Source organism: Rhinolophus sinicus, linkage group LG12, assembly GCF_036562045.2.
Source record: "Rhinolophus sinicus isolate RSC01 linkage group LG12, ASM3656204v1, whole genome shotgun sequence".
Taxonomy (NCBI): domain Eukaryota; kingdom Metazoa; phylum Chordata; class Mammalia; order Chiroptera; family Rhinolophidae; genus Rhinolophus; species Rhinolophus sinicus.
In genome coordinates, this window is record NC_133761.1 from 27,539,535 (window position 1) to 27,556,346 (window position 16,812).

The following is a 16,812-nucleotide window of genomic DNA, read 5'->3' on the forward strand; positions in this document are numbered from 1 at the left end:
AATCAAATATGCTTTCATAATGCATTAAAGTGATAATTTAAAACACCACTAATTACTTTGTAAAGATATGTTACGGCTGAACTGTGTACCCCCAAATTCATATGTTGAAGTCCTAATTCCTAGTACCTCAGAAGGTGACTACATTTGGAGAGGCAATTAAGGAAAAGTTAGATCCTGTGGGTGGCCCCAATCCAATATGACTGGTGTCTTTATAAGAACAGAAATCTGGACATAGACACACACAAAGGGATGCTCATGAGGACACAGCAAGTAGGTAGCACCTCCAAGCCAAGGACAGAAGTCTGGGAAGAACCCAAACCTGCCAACACTTTGATCTTGGCATTCTAGCCTCCAGAAATGTGAGAAAATTAATTTCTGTTTAGTCTACAACAATCTCTGGCATTTTGTTATGACAGCCTAGCAAACTAATATAAAATGTTAAGAAAAAAAAAACCGTAAAATTGGAAACTTTTAAATTCAAAGATTAATCACAGATAAAACTATAAAAAATTTAAATTCTGTGAAAATTGTTTACCATTAAGTTTTTAACTGGAGATCTTTAACATAAAGCAAGGTTCTTTGTACCTATGAGGCAAGAAATAATGAATAGTTGTTGCTTCCATCAGCTAAAATATGGAGGAGAGAAATTCTCCTTTGGCTCAGAGCTTTAGGATGTGTGTGTGTGTGTGTGTGTGTGTGTGTAGATATAGATAAATTATGTGAAATATTATTTTATCTCTCTCTTTATCTTTAAAATTGAAGTATGTCCAGCTTGCCAGGGAGTAGAAATGGTAAGAATAATAATTTTGGGTACATAAAAATTTGACTAAATTGGTAAAAATAAGACAACCCAAATAAACTTTAGACTTTAAAAATTATCATTAAGTTTTACACTTTTCTTCCTTTTCCATCCACATATTTTTAGGATTACCTTAAAGATATACTTATATTAATCTACTAGATTATTTATGGCAACAAATATAGACCTGAATCCCCAAGGATTTTGGTCAGAGCAAGTTATCTTTGTAAAAAGTTTTTCTTTTTCTCCTTTATCATCATCACCACCATCATCATCATCATCACCATCATCATATTACACTAACATTTAATTATTCCTTATTATATTCCAAATTCTACTTAAGATATATATGTATACATATACATATTATACATACATGTATAGATATATATATATAGATAGATATATAGATATAGATATATATATATATATGTATGCTTATATTTAATCTTGAAAAGAATCCTGTGAGGCAGGTACTACTATTAATTAGCACATCTTACAGAATAAGAAACCTAGGCACAAGGCTGTTAATTAACTTGCCCAAGGTCATACAAATAGCAAAAGAAGTAGGATCAGCACCCATGCAGTTTGGTTCTCGAGTCGACTTTTAATAAGACTTTCTGTTGTCTGTATTCAATCATAATCACTAAAAATAAATTGGAGAGTGGTTAGCAACTACCTAGATATCTCGTTCTTACTCTAATCAACACTTCAGAAGTTGTGCTGTGAATATGACTGCTCCTGTGGTTACAACAACGCACACCAACAGCAAGAAGTTATATTTCCAACAGCTCCTCCTCCCTTGATATATTGATCATCCCTTCCGTTATCTTCAAGATAAAGGAAGAAATTATATAAATACATACAGAAAATTTTTACTTTCTTTAAAATTCTAGTTTCATGGATTTTAATAAAACATAAATGAGAAATTTACCTTACAAACATCAGTAAGGAAACAACCACAGATGAGAGAAAATAGGATATAAAGGCCTTTAAAATATGATTTTATCTGATTTCTTTTTCATTTCAATCTACCACTTTCTTTTAATGAGGCTATATAGCCATTTGTCGATTTTGCAGGTGGGACTGAAGATTTTTTAAATCAGGCCTTCATAAAGATTACCATTCTTATCTCTTGCACTTCTAGGGCCATATTGTATATTGCTGCTCTTACTTGCTAGTTTAATAAGCTAGATTTTAAAATCTAGTTCTCTCTTCATAAATACACTTAGTAAAGGAACAAGCATAGAGTGATGTAAAAACAGTACACAGCAGGTTACTAGTTAAATTTAGGCTTGGAGGTTGGCTGGCTGGCTTGGGTAAATAGCCAGTCTACAGGGGTGTGGCCTGGTTTCAGGCCAGGAAACAATCTGAAATGTACAATGCTTCATCAAAATGTATCGTCAGATCTCGGGGGGTGACGTGGGGAATGTAAGAGGTGGCAGCAGTACCCAGGACTCAGCACACTTTTTCAGAGCCAAGTCTAGCAGTAAGAATGCTTCCTGCTAATGTAATTGGCCTTTTTTTTTTTTCTCCCTATGTCCCCATAGCAGCAATTTTACCAAAGTTCTCTTGAGATTTTGCTATAGAACATGAAGCTATCTGATTGCAGGGTTATGTAGAAATAAACACAGAAATAGAAAAATTTGATAAAGTAGAAGTTTAGAGAAATGGTATGTTTTGTTGACGAAATCCAGGTGCAGCCACTGGCATTCTCTCTGGCATCTCCACCAGTAAGTGGTAAGATTTCTTGACCTGGTTTGGGATGGATACTATGAGTAGGTGATCTTAATTCTAATTTAAAAAAATGAAATCTTTCTGTTGGATATCTGGCTAGACTAAACCTAGCAGGAATTTTTTGAAAATCCAAATCTTGCCTCTGTTCACAAAACAGTAGACTGCTTATTCCAAGAAACGATGTTTTACTATTTCTATGGGACATGTTAACCTACTCCTGGAGGACTTTGCAGGGTAGAGACCAGGTTACTGAAATCACTCCTGTTAGAATTCTCCTGCTCTATTCATCAGATGATTCCATGTAATACTGGTACAGTGGTGTTTTATGTGAACACTGGGTTCTCTCGGTAGCTTGAGAACTGACGCTGCTGCAGCTCTTCCTGCAGTGGACACGAGGCCTAGCTAATTTACCATAAAGTTACTGGGCTGTTGTATGCTAGTAGCAACTGAACTTATCTGCTTAGGCAACAAAATAAAAAAATTAAAATAAAATAAAAAATTCAATCACTGCTGTAAACTTAAAATATCTTTCATTTCTTCACTTCTAATAAATAGTACCTGTATTTTCATGTATCTTCTTAGTAATTTGTACAAGGCCACCTAATCTACATATTAAAATTTGCTTTCCATAAACTTAGTCTTTCAGTTTTCAGATACGTTTATGACACACTGCTTTTAAGAAGTATTACTTTTTAAATACCCACACCCATATGTGTACCTGTTAATAACAGGCTCATTTAACGTCAACCTTGATAACATAATTTCTTAATTTCAGTAATTTAGTTTATAACATTATGTTCCAGTCTCCTTTTATTTTTTTTTAAATCTCCATATCCCTTGAAGAGTCACAAATTCTTTCCCCCTAAATTTGATTATTTCTTTTAGATCTCTACTGCTTGAATCTCCTTGAGAATAAAGGAAAATTCAATAATATTTGAGTTATACTAAAATCCTTTTCATTAGCGCAATTATTTCTTTTCAACCTCATCATATTCATTTCTGATGCCTATAATTACATTTACTATTGTTATAATTACAATGAATATTATCTGCACCACTTATTGAGCATTTTACTAAATGCTAAACCATTTATATACATCAGCTCATTTCATTCTAATCATTGCCCCATGAAATAGACCTCAAAGCTCTGTTTAATAAAGAAAAAAACTATGAATAAGAGGTCAACCTATCCAAAACCACCCAGGTCAAGTTTGCTTGCCTCCAAGCTGTGTTTCATCTAGCACACTATACTCGTAAGGCTGCCATGTTTTGATGATACTGGAGCCTTAAAGCACTCCTGACTTACAAATACCAGACTTATAAACAGCCAGTATATGGACACTGCTAATGAGCCCCAATCCGTCTCCCCTCTTCTGGTGGCCCTACTGCCTGTGTCTTCAAAGTCAATTTAAAACACGAAAGGTGGGTGTTTAATGTGTATTTCAGTGTTGAGAAGAGAGGAAGTTCTAATAAAGGGAAAATATCAAAAAAACTGTCTTTACCTATCTGAATTTTTTATATTGATTTGGTTTACAATTCAATCATGTGAGTTTTATTTCTATCTACAAGGCTTTTGTTAAAACATGAAACTATTTCTGTGTTTTATTGTTTATATTATAATGAAAATTACTGTAGTTTGACTGCTTTCCTCCTACTATGTCTCTTTGAAATTGGTGAATAGGTCCTTAAAAGACAAAAAGCCTGGGTGAAAAGGTGACATGTGCATAGGATGAGGCATGCACAATGAATGGAGGAGAACTCTTTCTTTTCCTTTCTTTTGCTGTATTGTCCTCTGATTCCACAATACTAACTCAATCTATTAGATTATGGGTTAAATGGATTTGTATGGACTTCTGGTCCACATTTGAAAAATTCTGAGCAATTTATGGTCTGCATTACTTAATTCTACAGAGACAAGTAAGAACACAGCTATAAATGCTATAACAAGGGTAAAATATTTTTGTGATGATTTTGTGGGAACATTACCACCATTTTAAAAAGTGCATTGTTTCCATAGAGAAATGAGCTTTGAGTTCCAAATAAATACAATACTGTATAAATGAACTGCAGAGCATTCTATGTTGAAATGTTATGGGTTATCCTTTTTAAAAATATCTTCTGGAATCATTTAAAAATATTAAATGAAGCTAATTTAAAAAATAAAGATCATATATTTAAATAAACATCAAATTCTACATATTAATTTTCAGATATAATATACACATTGTTTGATTTTCAATTATTGCTAATTATACTAATTAATCATTATAGAATTCTCAGAAGGGTAGTTGGTCTATGCTGCATTATAATTTGTACTGTTAAATTTAATAGACAAATCACATTTTTCTGAACAAATGAAGATATTGGTTTCATAGAAAAGAATAAAAGTTGATCCTTAAATTTTTGCTATGGGAAGAAGAGAGGAATCACATTTAAACTGGGATAGAGAGAACACAAATAGGTATGAAAGTTAAATTCTGTTTTGTTAAATTCTGTTTTGAGAGAAATCCCTCAAATTTTGTTTTGAGGGAAAAATAGTTAAATTCTGTTTTGAGGGAAAATCCCCAAGAAATCATCCACTGATTAAATAGGAATCGCGTCTGCACATGCCTTTTGTTACTCATTACATACAGATTCTCTGCTTTCAAATTTCCTAATATATTTTAAATATTCTTAGAAAGACAGTAACTTAATAGCCATGGCTCTACAGATGCTTTCAAAGTGAATTATTAAAAATATTTTTGTTTTTAAATTAGTAAGAATTGTTCACAATTATTAGTGTAGAAGACTTGAGAAATTCAGGGAGGCAATGACTTTAAAATGTGGAATGTGTAGTTAAAAAAAAATAACTTCAGTAATACTCAAGTAGATTCCATACTCAAGTAGATTCCATCAAAGTTTCTTAACAGCTTCACTGGTATTTCAGGAATACAGCTCAGAGGGACAGCATATGCTCCATATGTTTGATGCTTGAGATATAATCTCAGTTATCTCAAATTTGAAAACAAATTAGCTACAAATAATACTTTCCATGACTTAGTGGCTATGCAATTTTGGGTAGATTACTTAACCTTTCTATACCTTCGTTCCCTCATCTGTTAAATGATTCTTTTTTCTCAAGACATTAGTTCTAAAATATTAAATTATATAGCTCAATAGCAAACTTTTAATTGGCCCTTGCTATCAAAATAAGGAAGAGAAAATGAAAATATAAGCTAATTATCCCTAATTAAAAAGAGAGGGATGATGTTGAAAATTTTAATCCAAGGAACTGTTTGCATGGAAATTGATAACTAAATCTGCAAATCCCCTTGACTGATAAAGAATCCTCTACAATTTTCTCTTTGATCTCTGAGAGAGGAAGATCAAGGTAGGGATGATGGGGAGGTAGGTGACCAAGCAAAGATAGTTCCACACCAGCAAATAATCTGAAGTGGAACAAAACAGATAGATGTGTTGTGGACCCTTTTAAAAAGTTGTTCCTTAATGACTTGATTACGTTTTTGGTTAAGGTGAATGCATAACTCTAGCAATAGAAAACAGAATAAGTATTTGATATCCAAGTGATAGGATTTGTTAGAAACTGTGAGAGGCCCTGTAAAGGAGTCAGTCAGACCATAAATTCTCAGTCTCCATTTTTTTAATGACATCATTCATCATTGGTTTCTAAGCTAAAATTGTAACTGTAGAAGTCAACTCATTCAGTTACCTTGTAAATTCTACAAGCAGCTCACCTTAGAGCAGTTCTCAAACTTGAGTCTCAATCAGATCACCTGGTAGGCTTGTTGAAACACAGGGACCTCACCCCAAGAGTATTGCTCCAGTAGGTCTAGAGGAGGCCGGAGAATTACATTCTAAAAGTCCTTAGGTGATGTTGATACTACTGGTGGGAGCACACTTTGAACACTGCTGCCTTAGAGAATACCCAGGAAATTACGTTGCTTAGTATAATTAATCCATTGCCAAGACGTAATTATTTTGTAACCTAAAAGTTTGAAGCCTCAGCATTCATTTATTTATGAATTGGAATGGAATCACAACTTGTTTTTCTAAAAAATAGTAGTCAATCCTCCTGTAAGAAATTTCTGTCATGTATCCATAAGCAGAATCATTGGTACTGTTTCTAAGGAACTTGTTTTTATTGTAGAAATTTTGTAAATCACACAACTGACCCAGTTTCCTTTTCTGCCTTTGCTGATTGTTAGGACGCTTATTGACAAAGTATATGCCCCACATGTAGCAGGGGTACAGGATCACACACTATGCATTTTATTCATAAACTTTACCTTGTTTTGTTGACTTCATTTTCCCTTAATTTCTTCATTGACAATATTAATGAGAGTATTATATGTACTTAAAAAAATCATCTACATTCCTTCCTGAAATATAGTGGGATATAGATAAATAAAACAAATTTGTGTTCTCAAAGACGTGTTTACAGAAGTTTTAATATCCTATTTTATTAGGACTTTATGCCTTGGTCCTTGATGAATAAATGAGAGATTGGAACATACTACATGCCACAAAAGATCAGGCCTATCGATTTAGCCCTAGGCAGAAATACCAAAAAAGTAACTGGGAAGGCATGGATATCATTTCTGACGTCAAGCTCAAAAGGTTAGGGAGGTATCTGAAATATTATAAAATTACAAAACTATTTTTTACAAAATTCACTGAGCCTATCTGAAATTATTTATATTTTCATTTTAGAGAATGATTTCTAGAAGTTTAGAACCCGGTGAGTAAAGGCAAAGCTATTTTTGCTTTTCTTAAATTTACCTTTCTTTTGGCTTTAGCCTGTGCCATCTACAGTATACCGGAATTCTGTGATGAACAATCCTATATTCACCATGTCAGTGTTTATGTGATTTGGGGAAGAGACTGGTGTTTTGGAAGATGATGCAGATGTAAGAATCTCTGCCTCCTCTAGGATGTACAGCGGAGAAACTAGAAACCTGTGCTACCTATAACAGATGCATATCCAACACGGCTGGTTATGTTTTACTTAAGTCATGACTTTACCAAAGAAATGGAGTACAATGGAGAGAAAATGAAGGTTTAGTAGGAAAGAATAAAACAGACCAAGAAATCCAAACTTCTTTCTCTAACACACACATACACAGACCATAAATATTACATGATTACAATGATTAAATAACTAAGCCATAGAGCATGTAATAACTAATGTTAAGAGTAAGTTTTGCCATTGTCATTCTTTTCTTAAAATTTAAATAGGTACATTACAGCAAAGTCTTTTCATGACTTTGGCAATGAATAATTTCATGAACCTAAAAATGTTTTGAAAATAGGAAGGCACTAAAGAGCAAGAGCAATGAAATAATACTTTTTCTTTTCTATCTTGGTAAACCTCATACCTCAACTTATTCCCAAAAAGTAGTTAGAAAAGATCCTCACTAAAAATACTTTTGACCTTACAACTCCTCATGAGTATATATATTCTGTTCCAGTAACTCATTAGTAAACTAGATTAAAATACTATAAAATAAAAAATAATTATATGTGTAGGAATACCATAAGAAGGTAACAGAAGTTCTTCCTAAACACTTTTGAAGGTTTTAAGGCCTTTATAGGTTTCATAAAATGAAAAGTTTCTAAAAGATTTGTTTTTCAGATCATTTATCTGCTATTATTATACGATGATTTTAAAAAACAGGGCAAATTCTATACCTAAAAGTTGGTATACAAATACATTATAAATTTTAGCATTTAATAATATCATGGGGCTACTGCATTATATGTGCATGTCTGAGTAATCTGTATTCACCTTTTTAAGAGAATCTAATGGTTTCATATGATTAACTGATTATCTTACAACTTTTAAAAAGAAAAATATCTTGCCTTCGAATGGTAATCTTGCTCCAGTCTGGGATCTGATCCGGCTACCTGTTTGTATTTGTTAATTTTCATTTGGCGATTTCTCTCCTCTATATCCATAGCACCTATCGAGTAGAAAAAAACCCATAAAATTAATGTTCAGTTCTTATTTCTGAGCCTTACTTACAGGATGTATAAAAGAAGAAATGCTAGGCTGATAAATTACTTTCATTCAAGGTAGTATGCACAACTTAAATGCACTATTTTTAGATTTACTTAAAGTATGCAATTTGGCAAATAAAAGCGTGATTATTAAATATGTAAAATAATTTTAACCTGAATAAAATGTAAATGAACTTAAACAGTAGACAGTAGACAACAAATCTTCACTAAAGAGAAAACACTTTGTGGTACATGTAGGTCAAGGAGAATATATTTGACAGCATATAAATTTGACAATAGTATTAATATAAGAACTTTGGCTTGCAATTCATCAAGGCTTCACTTATTTACTGGAGAGAAGTTACAAATTTAATTGTTTTCAAATACAATTTTACAATTGCATTTAGACACTATTATCATAAAATTAGCCCATGTTTAGAGTAGGTTGCCCCACATACATGTGAATGTAGTTATCAAAATTTTTTGACTCAAACTTTGTAGAACTAGAGTCAAGAAAGTGAAACGTAGAATAATAACCCTCAGAAGATACCATGCCAGTAAAGGCACAGAGTGTTACTGAAATCATTAAATAAAAATAAAAAAGAATGAACGGAGGCGAGAAAGTGAGATGGTAAGCCTATTACAAAATGAGATTAATGCTCTCTATAACAGGTGGCTACTTCAAAACACATCAATTACAGATATCAAGAGGGCTTTAAAACTTTGGTTAGGACAAGAACTAAATTCTGTTAGGAAATCTTAGCTAACATAAAAAATGCTCTAAAAGTATATTTATGATATTTATTAAAGAGATTTTATAGAAAAATTCCATTTCTCATAAATATGAGTAATGTAAAAACAAAATCTCAATTGTATACTAGAAGTCTACCAACAGAAAAATAACCATAGCTTAGTAGGCTCAAGTGGGTTTCTATAATAAAATGCTTTCATGTAAATTCACAAACACTGAGTGTAGGTAGGAATGTAAACATACACATACATACACCTTGCTTAAGATCATAACTTTAAAACTCCAGTAAAGATATCCAGATAAAACTGTGCTATGCAAAAATAGGTTTTAATACTTGAAAAAAATCTCATCATCTACCTGATAATTCTTGATAGTAACAAATCTATCAAATTCTTGATAGAAATCAATTAATTAAATAAGATAAACAGGGAAGAAAATGTTTTAAAGAGGAATAAGAAAATCTTGAATAAAATAATGTAGATCTTACATTAAATGACCTCTAAGTATAATGGCAAATTTATATCAACTATTCAATAAAGTGAGGCAATTGGTTCCTTTTAAGAGTCACATTTTAATAATGATTTGATTAATTAGTTATGTATCAAATTTTAAGACGGGGTATATATATGTCATGTTAATATAAATTGAATGATACATAAAATCAAGTGACTGCCTCTGTGTTTTCAATGTGGAATACTGTCAAGTATCATGTCTATTAGTCAATTAAAACACAATTTTGAAATTGTTTGCACCTCAAGAGATATTCTCAGATAAATATCTTTTGTTTATTTATATATAAATATATTTTGTTTTATTCTGAAAATTTTTTAAATGTTTATTTTCTCCAAGGGCAAGGGAACAAAAAAGCCATGTTGGCATCACACAATTATGTGTACTGAAATAATATTTTCTAAATTGAGAGTGTGGGAACTTTCTTTAAAAAATGTTTCATTTTGACATAATAATAGGAAAATAGTATTTCAAATATGAATAGCACCAACAGACAAAGATTAAACACACTATATATATATACATATATAATATATATATACACACACATACAGGTATATATGCATACATACATATGCATTTTCTAATATTTAGACTATTTTCTGCACATTAACTTCTTATGAAGCTACATTAAATTCTGTCTGATTAGTAGGTAGTGATAAGATATATACTGGCAGGAATTGGCAAACTTTTTCTGTAAAGGGCCCGACAATAAATATCCTAGGCTTTGCAGACCACATGGTCTCTGACAAAACTGCCATTATAACATAAAGGCAGCTACAGATAATGCATACACAAATGAGTATGACTGTACACTAATAAAACCTTATTTACAAAATGAGCAGTGGGCTGAATGTGGTCTGTGGGTCTGTTTGCCCACCCCTGTGTTAAAGCACACTGGTTTAATATTGCTTTGCAACAAAAGCCTGTCTCCTTAGTAATGGTTTAAAGATTTTATACAATCAAGTTTATGATTCTCTTTCAGAATCATTTATGTTTAACAGGTAACTGGGGATGGGGAGTCTAAGAAGGATATTAATCTGTATTTGCTATAAGCAAACAAAGATGCAAATAGAGTGATGTAACCATTTAAATAGTTATCAACTAAAATTCCAATCTCCAAACAAATGTCTCAACTCCAGGCTCAAACATTATCTACAAATAGTCTCTAAATGGAAAAATTCTTTGTTAGAGTCTTAACCAATGAAATCTCAAGGGACCACCTTAGTGAATATACAGTCAACAAACTTGGGTAGATATACTTTTACCTTAGAGCTTTAAATTCTCCTATGAGTTTAATCCTTAGGACAAACAGTAACCAGATATGACTCTCTCTAAAATTTTTTGACTCCTATGAAGTCTTCCATTACTTTCCTACATTTTTATCAACCTATTCTCATAAAGAAAACACTCCACAAACAATAATATCCTTAGAGAGGAAAGTATCCTATTGATAAAAAGATCCATCACAAAGGATTCTTTACCAGCAAGTTGATTTTTCTTTGCTGGTCCTTTTCTCCAATGAAAATAACCCAGAGATAATATTTTCAATAAAATTATTTTGATTTCAACCAAACTGAGTCTTCTTGTTTCTTTCCCCGAGGAATGAATGAAAACCAATTTAGAGGAATCATTGCAATTAGAAAAGCTGTTCACTATCTGGTTGGGGAATGGAATATGTAATTTCTAAACTTTCAACTCTAATGTCCAATGCTATACTTCTATAAAAGGGAAATAAGTAAAAGTGTTAAAGAGGCAGATTTTTGCTCAATCCCCTCTCTTTCAGATTCACACTTCAAATTTGCATATAAAGCGTCCTGAAAGGTCTACAATAAAGAATAATCATTTGATCACAGAAATCTCACCCCACCTATTATCTGTTAATATTTTGTGATAAGAACCTCAAAATTACATTGTAGGAAATATTAGCTTAAAGGTTTAGAGGATACATTTACCTAAGAATTTCTAAAATTCATTTTCTTATATGTGACGATACTACACTTATCACAAAAGACATCTTAGTGGTTTGATTTGATTTTGTAATTTGAGCATGTTACAAATTTAGTCATTATGTGTTCAAAATCAAATTAAATATCAAAACATTTTCAAATTATAATTAAAAATGACTAATGGGACAATCAAACTTCTTGGACAAACACATTTACAAGAAAAGTTTGCATGTCTATTTATTGAGGAAATAATCTCTTTAAGTGTATTAAACTGTAAAAAACAAGTTGTCTCTTTCCCAATAATATATTTAAATTATACAATGCTTTGTTTTTTCCACTCTAAAAATTTTAAGGCAGAAAAAAAAAAAGTTAAATGCAGATGTGCTGGAATTCATACATATCTCAAAATGTGTTTTTCTCAGATTGGAAGCTCCTGGTCCATTCTCTGTCACATAATTTAAACAGTCCAATATTTTGTTGATCCTAATTGAATGTGTTTCCTAATATCATAGCACATATTTTGTAAGCCATTTATTTTTATATAAGCCACTTGAGAGTTTTACTTGTTCTTAAATCAATATGTCTAAGTGAGTCAAAGGTTATTTTGAACTTAAAAAGGACTATTTAATGTGTGCAGAAAGGTAAAGTCATAGTTGTAATGCTGGTAGGACAATCAAGTTAAAAAAGGTTACAGGTGGATTTTGTATCCAGAGATGTAGCTGAAAACGCCCAGATAGAAGGGCAGCAGCCAGTGATTGCTTGCTTAGGTTTCACTATTTACATGTGTGCTGCAATGACCATCAGTACACCTGTAGTGATTTCTGCAGTTCACTTCATGCAGTATTCGTTTTGCTTGCTTTTCCAAACACACACACACGTACACCCACTCTTAGGGTTCTAAAGCAGTTTCATACCCCAAACTTCTTTGAAGCTGGGACACAGATTTGGCAGTAATGCAATTCACAATGAAGCTAAACAGTAGTGATCAGAATATGGCAGGACTGCCGATTTGGTGATCTATCTTGTGACCTTAAATAAAATGTTCAAATCTGGGTATTTTAAGGAAAAAAACCTCTTAAGCCTACTATAAAAGCTGAAAGAAAGAACCCTGAAATTCAGGGAGAAAAAAAGAGAGAGAACCTAACATTACAGACATTAAGAAAGTCTAAGATTATTAATCTTATTTAACTACATCGGTTAGTACCCCAAATTCTTGTGGTTAATTTAATGATTTTTTTTTAAACATCCTTCCTCCACTCACCCCATCCTTTTCTCCTATTATTATATAATTTTTTGGCTTAAGGTTAAAAAAAAAAAGTCTTCCTTTAACTGAGATTTTAAAATTTAATTAAGTGGCTGTTTTATCAGGGTTTCTGATAAAAATATAATCATATCTGCAATTCCTTTTTCTTTGATTATTATATATCTTCACACAACTAAGATGTGCCTTCAAATAATCTGAGGTTACAAAACAAATTTATTAGTTCATTTTTTTAAACAAAAAATATATCAAGAAATTGTGCAATGATCATTAAACATTTGCGTTTTATAATTGGATTTATTCTGAATTTTTTCATTTTAAAAGGTACAGTTTAAATTTCTTTCCTACTTAAATTTAAGAATGAAAGACGTTTTGCAATATCAAGTTTTAATTAATAGTGAAGGATTCCCAACAAAAACTATTTTCTGTTGAACCAACCAAATAATTGATAATACGAAGTGTAGCTTTAATAATTCTAATTGATTTTCAAATATATATAGAAATAATAAATTTAACATGAACATAAAACTAAATATTACTGAAGCATTGTTCTGGTTGAAGCTAAAAAAGTATATTACTTATATGGTAGAAACATATTTTTAAAATTATCTATTTTTTACCAAACCATTGAGAGGAAAGAAATTACATTTGACTAACTATCCTATTGAATCTTAGTTTACAAACTTTTCTTCTAAGAAGATACAATGTAGACGAGGCACAGAACAAAAGATTTAAGACAATAGTGATGAGAGTGACAGAAATAATATTTCAAATGAAATATTAAAAGGGCCAAATTCATGTAATCACTATTTAGGTATGTACTAATCTAAAGGCAGTAAAAAAGGGTATAATCAGTGTGGAAACTATTTGCTCATCTTAAGGTGACATTTACACAGGATGTTTATTTTTTTGTGTTTATTTTCTAGACTCAGTAGGATAGTCTACAAAAACTACTTATCAATGTCTTCCAATAACCACAAGAATAAGAATAGAAATTGTTATAATGACTCAAGATAAATATGAATCTATAATATTTTGTCATGTTATAATTTTATTTTCAAAGGCAGTGCAATTCAAAAAGATTGTCCCTGATTTTACTGAATATTTTAACCATTTTTTCAATATCTGATAACTGAAAAAAATTTATTTTTCAGACTGATAGTCACACACTAGCTGTTAACAAAAAATTAGTGGTCATTTATACGAATGATCACTAAGTATCTGATGAACAATGATAAGAAGTAAAAAAAATAAAAATAAAAACAACATATTTGGTACTGTGTATCAAAGGCTTTACAATGGTCATATTTTTGAACCTGAAATTCCACTCCCCAGGGTCTTTCCTAAAGAAATAAATCAATGTGCAAAGATGTACATACAATTATATTCATTGCCTCACTGTTTGATAACCATGAAGGCCTGGGAAAAGAAACTCCAAATGTCCAACAATAGGGGGTTAACTGCATTTCTGGTGTATCTACAGCATGCTATGCATCCCCGCAAAATGATGAGTAGGGTGTGCATGTACATTCATAAAATTATACAAAATAAAGACACTGCAATTAGTAATTATAAAACAGATTTAATGGTAGATATAGTACTATAGTTTATAAACGATAATTTAAAAAACTATATATTCATAAAATATATACGCACATAACCTATACAAAAGATAGATGGAATGAAAAAGATTTAAGATTCATACACCAGAGTGTTAAAGTTATCACTGGTTATTAGAAGTATAGTACTATTGTGTTTTTACTTGGGTTAAGATAGAGTTTATAAAATATCCACAATGACTATACATTATTCAGAAGAAAACTGTTATTTAAAAAATAGCACAAAATGTTTGTGAGAAATAGGACAAATTATCCAGTTTGAAAACCTTATATTTTTTGTTATGATTTGATAAAAGTGCTTTGGAAATAAATGTTAAATAATTTTAAAAACGCAATCATTCATTACTTAATTTATCTTATGGACATATATTTATTTTTAAATAAAAGCATTTTGATGTATTAACTGAAACTGGTTTATAATAAGAAATCCTTCCAAATGTGAAAATTTGCAGATCTTTCCAGTTTTTATGAATATTAAAACAAAAAATGATCTGGCATGCTATAAAATTTTCCATATTAGTTTTTACAGTTGTGGAATTGAAGAAACTACACAACAAAAATTTTACAAGTTATTTTAAAGTGATTTCTTCACAATCACTTGCCTATAATGAATGTTTTGAAATTTTATACTAAATTGTATACTAGTACTTCATTAAAAGTATACTTTATTAGCTAAATTTTTTACTAAAAATAGATGTAATGCAGAGAATAACAAATATTGGAACAAGCTAAATTGAGAAAAAGTATGAAAGTATTTTGAAAAATTTATAAATTACGTACCAAATTACTTGTATATTAGTACTAGGGTAAACAGAAGCATTTTCTTTAAAAGTGTAAACAAAATCTTAACTGTGCAACTAAGATTCACAAGTTTTGAGGAATGCTTACTTCCAAATTAATCAATTTTGTGGATTTGTCTACTGTGCTCATTAGGAACTGACACATAACGGAATGAAAGAAAATATAATTTGATTTTGTTTATAATGTGTTTGCTTATAAGATGATCTTTGTTCCCAGGAATCTAGGAAAACTGAACTTCATATGTGCCCAAGTGAAACATGAAATTAAATGAAATATAAAAGATCTAGAAAGTCACAAACTTGTACTACCTTGAGGCTCAGTTATGAGCTATAGTCCTTTGAATTACGTTCTCAGCCTTGACAATCTATTTTAGATATTAAGGTTAACTGTTACTCTTTGCGGTCGTTTCTCTATTAACTCTTTGCCATATTCTTTAAACAATACTTCAAAGGAGATGCTATAGACAAATTTCATAGTCTACTTTCACTATAGACAAAAGAAACATATTCAAACTACTTTAGGACCTTAGTTATTAAGCGTGATCTAGTGATCTAAGGAAATAGAGTCCCCAAATTTAGGGTAATGGGTACTTTTACAATAGATAGTATTAAAGAAAATCTTAAAAACAGCACTGGTTTAAAGATAGAGACAAAACTTGGGTTCGAGTCTTGATTTCACAAGCCCTGTAATTGTAAGCACTTCATTTCACATTTCTGAGCATAAAATTCATCACCTGTAAAGTGAATAGTTTTAAAACAGACACTCTTCATGATTCCTTCTGCTAAATAACTCTGGTTGGTTAATTTTGAAGGCAAATGATATTTAAGTGTTTGTTCTTTTATATTGTCATACCTATTTCATTAATGTAGATAATGAAATTGTACTAAAAATTCTTACTGTTTGCCCTGGTTTTCCTTACAAAATGTGTGTGTGTGTGTGTGTGTGTGTGTGTGTGTGTGTGTGTGTGTGTGTACAGAGACTGGGAGTGGAATAAGATGAAGGAAGAAGGGAGGGAAGGAGACTGACAAGAGGGAGGGAGAGAAGGGGGGGGGAGAGAGAGAGAGAGAGAGAGAGACAGGTAGAGAGAATGCATGTGTCTGGGAGAGACAGAGAGATAGACACAGATTGTATTGAAAAGTTCATTAAAGCAGGATATTTGCCCAGGAAAAAGAATCATAAGTGTGATCTAATCTAGAACAATCTTTTAGACCAGCTAAAGTGTAATTGTTTTACCTATATACATTTTCTCCCAGGTGTACAGTGACATGCGTAGGAGAAAATGCTGGTAACTTTCTAACAACTTAGTTATTTTTAACTTGTTAAAAATATCTTTGAAAAAACCAAGGTATATTTTAGAGGATAACTACATTTAAAAATGAAAGTCCCTC

General features: G+C 31.4%; 1 protein-coding gene across 50 annotated transcripts in view; it reads right to left on the minus strand.

Moving 5' to 3' along the window:
* Positions 1-16,812, minus strand: part of RIMS2 (regulating synaptic membrane exocytosis 2) — a 592,512-nt gene that overhangs the window by 145,360 nt on the left and 430,340 nt on the right. For 31 of the 50 annotated variants that reach the window (XM_074316891.1, XM_074316853.1, XM_074316856.1 and 28 more), the window contains one exon: positions 8,396-8,496. The exons of the other annotated variants lie outside the window; for them this stretch is intronic. In XM_074316891.1, the coding sequence (XP_074172992.1) occupies positions 8,396-8,496 (101 nt within the window). The remainder of the gene's footprint in view (positions 1-8,395; positions 8,497-16,812) is intronic. 50 annotated transcript variants of the gene reach the window in all.